The sequence below is a fragment of the Eptesicus fuscus genome, chromosome 12, assembly GCF_027574615.1.
Source record: "Eptesicus fuscus isolate TK198812 chromosome 12, DD_ASM_mEF_20220401, whole genome shotgun sequence".
Taxonomy (NCBI): domain Eukaryota; kingdom Metazoa; phylum Chordata; class Mammalia; order Chiroptera; family Vespertilionidae; genus Eptesicus; species Eptesicus fuscus.
This window is the reverse complement of record NC_072484.1, coordinates 13,960,825-13,972,011: the sequence shown is the minus strand read 5'-3', so window position 1 is coordinate 13,972,011 and position 11,187 is coordinate 13,960,825. Positions and strand designations below refer to the sequence as shown.

Below are 11,187 nucleotides of genomic sequence, written 5' to 3'. Positions count from 1 at the left end.
CATCATCGTGCGGGTGTCCAAGCTTTAGACTCTGGGGGAGGGGAGGGGAAAATTCATCCTGCTCCGTCCAGAGAGCTGGGAGCACGGGGAGTCCTGAGAACCAAGGGTCTTCCTAGGATCCCTCCTAGGCCCCCCTCCCTGTTCCTGTACTTTCAACCCAAGCCCTTGGCGCTGACTGGCCCCAAGCTGGGAACTGCTAGGTCAGGGCCTCCAGGTGTCAGTTCAGGGCAAAACCGGGAGCTTTCTTCTCTCTTCACCTGTTCTCTCTCCTGGATCCCACCGAGGCGCTCCCTCTGAGACTGCCACGGTCAGCCACACAGGCTGGGAAAGGCCAGAGTGTGCGCTGATGCAAGATAGACATGGAGAAAAGAGATGACAGACAGTTCCCGCACAGGCCGAAGAGTTCAAGGCTGCGTATCCCCTGCCCCTTAAATGGAGGGGAAAGGCCCCTTCAGCGGTTTAACAAAGACCCCCTGGGCGCCTCCGCGCTGTGTGAAAGGTGAGGCCAGGCAGCTCAGGTGTGGAAGGATTGGGGTTCCAGGCCTGGATGAAAAGCACTGTCTTTGGGGGCAAAGGTCAGAAAGGGTTCTGACTCTTCCTGTGTCACTTCAGAGAGGAGTTGAGTTCGAGTGGGTGGGCCTGTTCTCAGAGAGACAGACTCTGCAATGTGCACCTCTTACAACACTGAACTCCTTACAACACGGTACAGATTTCCTGCAAGCAGGATTGGGGTAGCAGTCAGAAATGGGACAGAGCAAATGCCTTGGGCCCGTCGCCCTACATCATGCTGAACGCTCAAGGTGCCGCTGGAAAGCTCAGAAATGGGGCCCTGGCACCATGTTTCCCGTGCCCCGTACCCCACGCCCAGGGGAAGGGGTGGTAGAGGCAGCCACCATCTTGCCATGATCAACTGTAATCCTCTGATATCTTAGCAGTAATGGCAGTGGAGGTGGTAGTAACACTAAAATCCAAAGCAGTACTAGGACTATTAAATATTCGTCAGTTTGAAATGACTACCCATCTGTATCAAAACCGGAAAGGTACAAGGGGCGAGGACAGCGGAGCGAGGGGAAGGTCCCAGGCCCAGCTGGGGTTGGGACTGTGCGAGAGCGTGTGCGTGTGCGTGTGCGTGTATGTGTGTGTGTGTGTGTGTGTGTGTGTGTGTGTAGGGGGAAGGTCCCAGGCCCAGCTGGGGTTGGGACTGTGCGAGAGCGTGTGCGTGTGCGTGTGCGTGTGCGTGTGTGTGTGTGTGTGTGTGTGTGTGTGTGTGTGTGTGTAGGGGGATGGGGATGGGTTCCGGAGGAGGGCCGAAAGGGGAGGACAGAGGGAGGGGGTAGAGTTTCACCGAGGGGAGGGGGGCGCCGGGGTTCAGTGACGGGAACCAATGGGCTGCCAACTCGCGCGTCTCCGGCGCGACTGCCGAGATTGACGTGGAGGACACGTAAAATTGATCTTCACACGCCGCAGCCTCCCGGTCAGACGAATTTCTCTTAATCGGATGAAGTTCACCCTGGGCCTGGGGTCGCGGGAGTGGAGAGTGTCTTGGGAGCGGGCGGCGGCGGCGGCGGCGGCGGGCCGGGGGACTGGCGGCAGGGCGCCCGGCGGCGCGGCACAGCGCGTTGCAAGCCCGCGGCCCGGCCGCCCCGGCTCTCGGCTCGCGCGCGCCCTCCCTCTATGCCTCTCCCGCGGCAGCGGCTCCCGAGCTCTCCCGTACTGCGCCGGGCCCAGCCCCGGCCGCCCCGGCGCCAGGCAGCTGGCGGGCCCGCGCGCCATGGGTAAGGGGCGGGCGGCCAGCAGGCGCGGGCGGGCTGATGAGGTGTATTGTGTCCCGGCGCTTCCTTTTCCTCTCGCCGGCTTTCCCTCGGAGACCGGGTCGTGGGTCCCTGACGAGCGGCGTTCTCCGCACATCCCCTCCCCTTCTGGGTGGGGTGGGGGTAGTTCGGCGCGTCCGGGGATGGGATGGCCCAAGTGAGACCCCCTCAAAAGGGCGCGGAGGGCTGTAGTGCGCCGCGCCCTACCCCGGAGGCAGCAGACCCAGGCTGTTTGCCGCAGATTCTGGGTATCCGCCGGGCACTTCCCGAGGCGCGCCCGGGTGCGGCCCCGAGCTCAGTGCGACCACCCTGGCTAACCCGCTGGTGTTCTCTCCCCTTCCGCTCGCTGTCCTCTGGCGCGTCCGCAGAGCAGACGTACGGCGAGGTGAACCAGCTGGGCGGCGTGTTCGTCAACGGACGCCCCCTGCCCAATGCCATCCGCCTGCGCATCGTGGAGCTGGCGCAGCTGGGCATCCGACCCTGTGACATTAGCCGGCAACTTCGCGTTTCCCATGGCTGCGTGAGCAAGATCCTGGCGCGCTACAACGAGACCGGCTCCATCCTGCCTGGGGCCATCGGGGGCAGCAAACCCCGCGTCACCACCCCCAACGTAGTCAAGCATATCCGGGACTACAAGCAGGGCGACCCTGGAATCTTTGCCTGGGAGATCCGCGACCGGCTGCTGGCCGACGGCGTCTGCGACAAGTACAACGTGCCCTCGGTGAGCTCCATCAGCCGCATCCTGCGCAATAAGATCGGCAGCTTGGCGCAGCCCGGGCCCTACGAGACGAGCAAGCAGCCGCCGCCACAGCCGGCGCTGCCCTACAACCACATCTACCAGTACCCTTACCCCAGCCCCGTGTCCCCCACCGGCGCCAAGATGGGCAGCCACCACGGGGTCCCAGGCGCCGCAGGCCACGTCAGCATTCCCCGCTCTTGGCCCTCGGCGCACTCGGTCAGCAACATCCTGGGCATCCGGACGTTTATGGAGCAAACAGGTCAGTCGTGGAGGCCTTCTGGAGCCTTCTTGGAATTGAAGACGAGGGCTTGGGCATGAGGATGAGGGGTAACTCCTAGCCCTCCTTGGACCTGTTTTGGCTCAGGGGAGGCTAGGGCTGGCCAGGGAGTTTGAGGGTCCGGGGCCTAATGTGGGAGACATCTTGAACTTTTTATGACAAATACGGAAAATATTTCCCGGAAGAGCAATCGCCGACCACAAATTTGGAGGCCTGAAATTGCCTTTAAAAAAAAATAAAATTCTTGCAAAAAGTATGCAAACCCCTATCGCCAGATCTAAGTCAAACAAAACTCAGTCAATTCTGTGGCCCTTTCTTAAGGGTCTTTCAGGATCCCTCACCGTTTCCCAAAAGGTTGTGTCCCTCCCAGGCCCAAAGGCTCTTTCGGGTAAAAGGCAAAGGGCCACCTGGCCGGTCTTATCTAGTGACCTCAGGCAGGCCTGGCGGCCTTGCAGGTTCTGGAGCTGGGATCTCCGAGGTGGCCCCTCAGGGCTCACAAGGATGTGCCCTTTGCCTGTAATTAGAACTCCGCACACTTGCTGGCCGTCTCTCTCCGGGGAGGAGGAGGCGGAGTAGGGAGAGAAGACTGGGGGGCCTTGATGCGGGGCTCGGGAAGATGTGCCCGGGCCGGACTGAGTGCCCATTTCCTTCGCACTGTCTCCTGTCCCAGCAGCCGGGCAAGGGATAGCAAGCTCTTATGTGAGTAAGAAGCAAAGTTCACCATAGCCCCAAAGAGGAGGGGGTCGGGGCGGCGGAAAGAAAGGAAAGCTTAGACCCAGCGACAGTGGGGCGCGCTGCCCAGGCCTCAAACAAGGTTTGTTTCTTCCGGTGGCTCAAACCCAGCCTGGGGGTGGGAGGTGAGGTGCAGAACTTCCCCCGGAACGACCTGTGGGCAGCTGGCTGGGAGGTGGCCTCACCAGGTATGCTCTCAGTTCTAGAGCTTTCTCTGGGTTCCCGGCGCACACACGTGTGGGGGCTGCGCTGGTCGCTGGGTTGACGCCTTTTTGGGGAGATCCAGGACATCTCCGGAGGCATTTCTGAGGAGAACCGTCTCCAAACCCTCCGGACACGTGTTGAGACCTTGAGAAACCTATATAATTCTCAGGAGCATGTTTTGGATTTGAACTTGACCCTTTCCGGGCGCCACCTCTGGACTGCGGAAAGGCACCTTGGCCGAGTGCGCCCAGCCCCCGTCTCACGGGCCGTCTCCCCGCCAGAGACCCCTTGTTTTGCGGGAAGCGGGTCGCAGGCCTGGAGGAACGAGGAGCAGCCTCTGCCCCGGTGGGAGTGAAAACGAAGCCCTATGCCCGCCACCCCGCCGCCTCGGGCCGCTCTCCGAGCATCTGGAGGCCGCAGGTGTTCGGAGGACCCTGGGCCGCGCCCTCGGGGATGCGCTGAGTGCTTGTAGGCACGTGCGTCACCCTCCTGGAGGGCCGCGCTCGAGCCCAGCGCAGATTCCCGTGTCCCCAGTAACCTGTCCTGTGTCCCCTCAGGGGCCCTGGCCGGGAGCGAAGGCGCCACCTACTCCCCCAAGATGGAAGAGTGGGCCAGCGTGAACCGCACGGCCTTCCCGGCCACCTCGGCAGTGAATGGGCTCGATAAACAGGCACTAGAGGCGGACATTAAATACACTCAGGTAACCAAGGGTCGGGGAAGGAGGTGTCCTTACCTGGAAGAGTGAAAGAGTTGCGGAGAGGGGGGTGGAAGGAGAAAGAGAAAGAGAGAAGAGAAAACGCCCCAGGCCATGGGTGTCCGGTGTCCGGCAGCCCGGCCACCCAGGGCCCTCTCAGCATTTTCTCTTCTTTTCTCAAGCGCACACTTTGGGGGAAGCTGGCTTTTGAGGGGATTGAGTTGCCTTTTGCCAAGAGACTTTTGCTACAAAAACTTGAACCCGGAACACAGATGGCTGAGGCTCTCTTTAAACCCCAGCTGGGCCTGTGAATACCACGATCCCCCTCATCTCATTATTATTTATAACAATTGGAGTGGAAATCACTTTGCCAGGGCCCTTCCTAGGAAAATTAGAGGCCAAGCATTGAGAGGGGATAATTGAGGGGACAGCAGGGGAAAGGAGGATCCCCCCTTTGTTCCGGTAACTGTATGAGCTGGAGAGGGGTTACCTGCTGCTGATGGTCTGTCCCTCTCCATTCGCACAGTCGGCCTCCGGCCTCTCCGCAGTGGGCGGCTTCCTCCCAGCCTGCGCCTACCCGGCCTCCAGCCAGCACAGCGTGTACAGCTCGCCCGCCGGGGGCTACCTCGCCCCAGGCCCGCCCTGGCCGCCCGCACAGGCTCCCCCGCTGGCGTCCCCCGGGGCCAGCCTCACGGTGCCCGGCGGGGAGCTCGCAGCGGCAATGACCTTCAAGCATCCCAGCCGAGAAGGTGAGCGGCATGGGTGGGAATGGATCGGATGAATGGAGAGAGGTTAGAAAGGGTGCAAGGAAGGGGGTGTAATCGTGGGAAAAGGTAGTGAGAGAGATTTGGTACCCAGCCTAAATCCTTCCTTCTGGGTTAAACCTGTAGTTTCTTGGATCAGATTGATTTCTAACAGGTGTATGCCAATGCGCGTCCCTAGAAAGGCGGCAGAAGTTGAGAGATGCCTTAGGATTCCACCCCTCCCCTCTTGGAGCGAGAGAAGAGAGAAGAATTGGGTCAGGTTTGGATCTTGTTCTTGTGCCCTTGGCCAAGTTATTGCTTCTCTCTGCGCCTCATTTCTCCATCCATAGAAGAGTCTAGAAGCATCATTCAGGTTCACCTTTCTGGGGCTCGAGGAGCTTTGCCTTCTGTGGTGGACCTGCCCAGGTTCCTGGACCTGCACTGCCATCTGTTTCTTCCCAGGTTCCTTTCTTTCTTTCTTCTTTTTTTTAATCTAGACTCTGGTCTCCCCTTGAGTTCGTTGTCTTAAATTCATTCTTGGGAAAGGAAAGAACATTTCAATCATTCATCCCTAAGTTTAGACTATTTTTCAACTCTGTGTGGCTTAGGGTACTTCTTTCTGTAGGAATTGTGGCTGGGAGTTTTCTCTCTTCTTCTCCCTCCTTCGTAAATTTACTCCAGGATAAGCCAAACTAACAGATTTGAGGCATTTAACTGCTGGTCAACAGTGCAAGGGGTGTCTTCTTACACTGACCCCCAGGTTCTGTTTTTGTTTTTCTTCCCCCCAGTAAATTGGGAAAAGCTCATCTGCTGGTGCTTGAGTCCTCATTTTCCTCAGAGGTGAAAGGACTGGCTGAATTTGCTAATTTCGAAGAACCTGCCTGCAATAGGTTCTGTCACTAGAAATTTGCAACTCCAACTACCCTGCGAAAGGAAGGAGTCGCCTCAGGGGGTCCCAGCCTCTGCAGGGAAGGAGACTGAGCACAAACCTTGGGGTCAGGGGTGCTCCAGAAGGCTCTTTACAAGCCTGATCCACCTCAGACCTGCCAACGCAGAGTGAGGGGGGGTGGGCAGGCAAAAAGCTTTATTTCCTAGGAGACACAGTAGCCTGATCTGAGGGAGGGAGGGAGGGGGAAAGAGAGAGAGAGAGAGAAAAAGAGAGAGAGAGGTCAAGTAAATCAATAAAAAACAAACATATATTTTTTTATTTTTACTTTTCCTAAAGGACAAACATTATGGGATATAAATTATAAAAATTGAGAATTAGAACTTCCTTGAGCTTTAAACTTAATTTAAAAATAAAATAACACCAGTTGCTCATTTATAGGAAAATTCAAGTAAAGGAAATTTAAAAAATTAAGGATGACAGCTCCTCTAAAGCTTTACAGTTAAGGACCAATAAGGATCTCATGGTGAGTGCTTTGCTCAGTGTCTTGTCGTTAGCCTCAAATCTACCTGTTTTCTGGACAACTGAAGTTATCTGTTGAATTAGAAATTGACATGGAATTTACCTCATTATACAAATCATTTAGCTAAGCAGGTTCCTTTGAATTAGAAGAGCGTATCCACAAATTTAAAAGATGTTGCCTGGGCTGATCAAAGGAGAAAGAAGACTTAGGAAAGGGCTTGCTATCTTCAGGGCGATGTAGCCCTTTGCTAACACAGCCGCTTTGTTCTGGGGCATTCCAAGCTCAACATTAGAAACAAATTATGACCCATAGGTAACAATCCAAAGGTAAAACACACAGTTCTGAATTCTAAACTAGTTCAAGTTAATTAGGGTGGGGTTTCATTGGTGGTTGATTTTCTTTAGAAGACACTTTCCTTTCAGAAAAACAGAACCATTGAAAGGCACTTGCATTCATGTCCCTCTTACCATTATAGTCACTTTCTATTATGAAACATCTCTCTAATTTTCAAAGTCTGGAGTAAGAATTAGCTACATTAGTTATTAAATTAATAACTTAATTTCCTGATCCTCACAGTTCTTAAAAAACACAGGGAAAGGGTAATGGAATAAATTAGGTCCAACATTAAAAAATGATTTCTCAAACTGGCACACAAGTGTTTGTGTCGAAACAAGGAACACAAAAATAATGAGAATTACACACCTATTTGGGTTAAGAATTCTTATTCTTACTGGCAGAAAAGCTGACTTCAAAGATCTTCCATGCCCAATGGGTCTTTGAAAAATTACAAAGAAAGTGATCTGAATCACTGCCTTTTTTCTAATGATTGTTTTAAAATTATATTCAAACACACATCCCATAAGACAATTACTATAGGGCTTGCTCCACTAATAAGAATGGTAGGAATAGCATTTACTGAATTGTTTTTTCAGTAGGAAAAATTTTCTTCACTGAAAACAATTTAATATCATGAATGCTCAGTAAAAACAAATATCTTTTGATCATCTATTTCATATATCCTCCAAATCAGGTGCAAATGAACACTAGCGGTTACCCTAAGGAAAGTCACAATTAAGCACCAGAATTAAGCACCTACGGGTTGTAATTTGTTTTTAATGTTGAGCTTGAAATGCCCCAGACTAAGTGGCTGTGTTAGGAAAGGGCTTCAGTGCTCTGAAGATAGCAAAATTAAGCCAAATTAAGCACCACAATTTATGCATTTTATCTTGGTAAAGAGTAATGCTTGTGGGTTCCCTATAAGCAAGTACAATTTACATTTCCCATCCGTGAAAGAAAATTTTAATTCTTGGGAACCTAGAGGGACGCTGATATTCTGGGAATCTGGACACCGATCCAAATGTCTTTTCACAGCCAGGGCGGGGCCATCTCCTCCGCACCCCCACAGGTGACAGACCCCACCAGAGGTTCCCTCCAGACAACTGGCCTTTACAGTGTGTTTTCAGAAACGTTCAAAACTGGCTAAACCCTTCTCGGCGGGGATCTGGAACAACTAAAGATTTGGAAATCAAACCTATAAGATATTGCATACGTTCAAAGAAAAATTTGTTTATATTTGTTACAGATAACTCGCAGCTTCCTTCCAGTTATCTCAGCTGGGGATTCGTTCTTGAAAAAGTCGATCCTAAAAGCAAACTTTGCCAGAGAGCAATAGGGCCCGGCCTCTGCAACCAGGGTCTCACTGGTCCCAGCCCTGGGAGACTCCCGCTTTCTTCCGCCCCCATCCCCGTGGTCCCGGTGGCTCTGAAATCGCAGTCCCAATATTTTAAAAACGCGTGTCCCCTAAGATTAAGTTAAAACTCGTGCAAAGCGCCCAATGCACTGGTGCCCCAGCCTCTGAGGACCCAGACAGACCCACTTCGGTTGCCCGCCTGCCCCCATCCTGCTGTGGGAAAGGGGGGGAGGAGGGGCCTATGGGGAGGGACTGGGGTGGACAGCTAAAATTTCGACCTGCAGAGCGGGTGGAATCTATCTCTGGGCTCCAGGTGTTTATTTTTCACGCCTTTGTCTCTAAGCAACCGGCCCTAGGCTGAGAAACCTCCTCCTCAGATGTTTTCTAAACAGGCCCTCACCTTGCAGTGTGTGTACAGGGTGGAAAAAAGGTCGGAAAACTTCGTTGGCTGAGCGGCTACCACAGTGTTTAGAGAGCTGAGAGGAGGTGTGGGGTGGGGTGGGGGGGGAACGGGGGGGGGGGGAGTGGAGGGGGTCACTCTGCCCTGGAAAGGTCTTTAGACCCCTTCCAACCTCTGAGAAACCTGATGTGCGTGCATGCCTGTGCTGTGTGTACCTGCGTCCCTAGGGCAGGGGTGTGGGGCCCAGCTTCTCGCACCCACAGTAATCTGCCCGTCCCCCCACCCCCACCGGGGCTGGGCGGGGGCAGCTGCAGGGGAATAAAACTCCAGAGTTCCCCCTCAACCCAAAGTGGGGCGCTCCGATGTCCCCCTTTAAAGGAGGACTTGTTGGGGGGCGCTGCGGGGGGGAACAAAGTTGAAAGCAGGCGCCTTTAGGTATAACCAAGCTTGTGCCTCCTAGGGCAGGAAAAGCTGAGCGTCCGGGGACTGGAAAGGAAAACCAGAGGTTGCGTCACTTTTCTGACGTCCTGTAGCAAAACTGGGGCCCTTATCACAAAGCCTAAATAACAGAGCCACGCGCAGAGTGCCGCCCGGTTTGGCAAGCCTACGGTCACCAAATCCGGCGCCCCCAGGCCCCAGCGCGCTGCGCTCACAGCAGTGAGAGAATCTGGATGCTCGGGCCGCGGGCTAAAACGAAATCGGCGCCCACTTAAAGCGCGTCCAGGCGGCCTGGAGCCCTCCCTCCACAAGGGGCGTCTTTGGTGACCCGCTCCCCACTCGATTTCCCCCTGCCCACCCAGAGCGCCCGGAGCCGCTCGGAGGGACAGCGGGCCTGACGCGCACGCAGCTCCTCGGGCCCGTGCGCGAGGCTGGGGTCTGGGCTGGGTGAGTAGAGGTCGGGGAGGAGGGGTGTGCGGGTCTCAGTTCCCTGCTCCCTTCCCCAGAGGTCTTGGACTGGATTCGAGAACCTCCCCGGCCCGGCGGTGCGCGGGTCGGCAGCACCTCCCTGCACCCATCGCTTCTTTATTGAGCAGGCGCGGTGCAAAGGGAATTGTATGGGGTCAGCGGTCTCGGAGCACCTGCAAATGGCCTGGCGAGGAGAGCCACTTGCAAGGCTGCCCTTCGGGGATGTTCGGGGATGTTCGCGCTGTCCCCTTCATTTGCGGGCGTCCTGACTCTGCGCCGCGCCAGGCAATGACCCGACGCCTCTGTGCTTCCTCCCACAGTGGTCGATCGGAAGCCGCCCAGCCCCGGCGGCAAGGCCCCGGACAGCCTCAGTAGCTTACACGGACTGCCCATCCCGGCCTCGACTTCCTAGGGGTAGCGCTGCCCCGAGCCCGAGCCGGGAGCAGGCGGCGGAGCGACCCGCGGACCCGGGCGCGCGACTCGGCCCTGCAGCCTGGGCGGCACCGCAGGACCGGAGGACACGCCGAGGAGGTGCCGGAGCCGGCCCGCGGGGGCAGGCCCCGTCAGCCCGCTCCCCCTGGCCCCGCGGCCACACTAAGGTCGTGGGCCAGGGTTTTCAGGCTTTTCTGGACTTTGGCTTTCGACTGTTGTAACCTTGTTCCGACGTGGCCTCCCTCAGCCAGGCTTTTCCTCCTTCTCCCAGGATTGTTCGGCTCTTTCCCTCCCTCTTTCCCCTACTTCCCTCTTTCCCTTCTTTCTTTCCTTCCTCCTTCCTTCCTACCCCACCTTCCTTTCCTGCCCCGTTTTCCCCTTCCTTCCCTTTGTCCTTTAATCTTTTCTCCTCTTCAGCGGCCCTGCTTTCTTCTCTCCTTCCTCTTCTTCCCTGTCCACTGTGCTCCCGTCTAACCTTGACGACCACCTGCTCTCTTTGGAGCCTTTAACAGTCCATGATTATGTTTCTCCACCTTCCTCCTGCTTCCCTGACACCCAGGAGAGCCTCAGACGGTCTCCCCTCCAGCAGCTGGGACTCTTTAGCTTCCAACCTTATATCCCCTAGCCCTGGTGGAGGTGTCTGGAACCTAGAAAGAGAGGCCACAACCTTTTATATTTTTATAATAATGAACCGGAACCAAACCCCATGAATTTTCCTCTCCGTCCCCTCTCCCAGGATATATTGTCTGGAAATCTATATGTTCTCAGTGCCCAGTGACTGAACAACCCTTTGCTTCCTCTGAGATGCTGTCACCCCAAAGAAGGTTGGGGTATGGGGAGGGGGCGCTGGGGCCATTGGTATTTTCTCTAGTTGGAAAACTGTGAGCCCTGGAGGTGTTTCTCCCCACCCCTGCACACCTAACCGAGGGAGTCTGGCGCAGGGTAAATGCATAAGCACTATTTCTGGTGTTGGGAGGGGAGGGGGGTTGGCACATTTGTTAATTTAAGCTACAGACTGCTTCCGGGTACGAAGGTGCAATCTGGCTTCTGGTTTGCAAGGGATAGGGGGTCAGAAACCCCCTGAAAGCATCTTCTAGAACGGGACACAAGAACTGTTAACTTCTTCCAGGTTCTGGTGGCGGGACCCTGG

The 11,187-nt window shown here is 55.4% G+C and overlaps 1 protein-coding gene across 1 annotated transcript; it reads left to right on the top strand.

Moving 5' to 3' along the window:
* The first annotated feature begins 1,498 nt into the window (after window positions 1–1,498).
* PAX1 (paired box 1) lies at window positions 1,499–10,017 on the top strand. The gene is made up of 5 exons (XM_054724365.1): window positions 1,499–1,775; window positions 2,180–2,809; window positions 4,321–4,463; window positions 4,984–5,206; window positions 9,926–10,017. The coding sequence occupies exons 1-5, from the start codon at window positions 1,499–1,501 to the stop codon at window positions 10,015–10,017; spliced, it is 1,365 nt and encodes a 454-aa protein (XP_054580340.1).
* The last annotated feature ends 1,170 nt before the right edge of the window (window positions 10,018–11,187 follow it).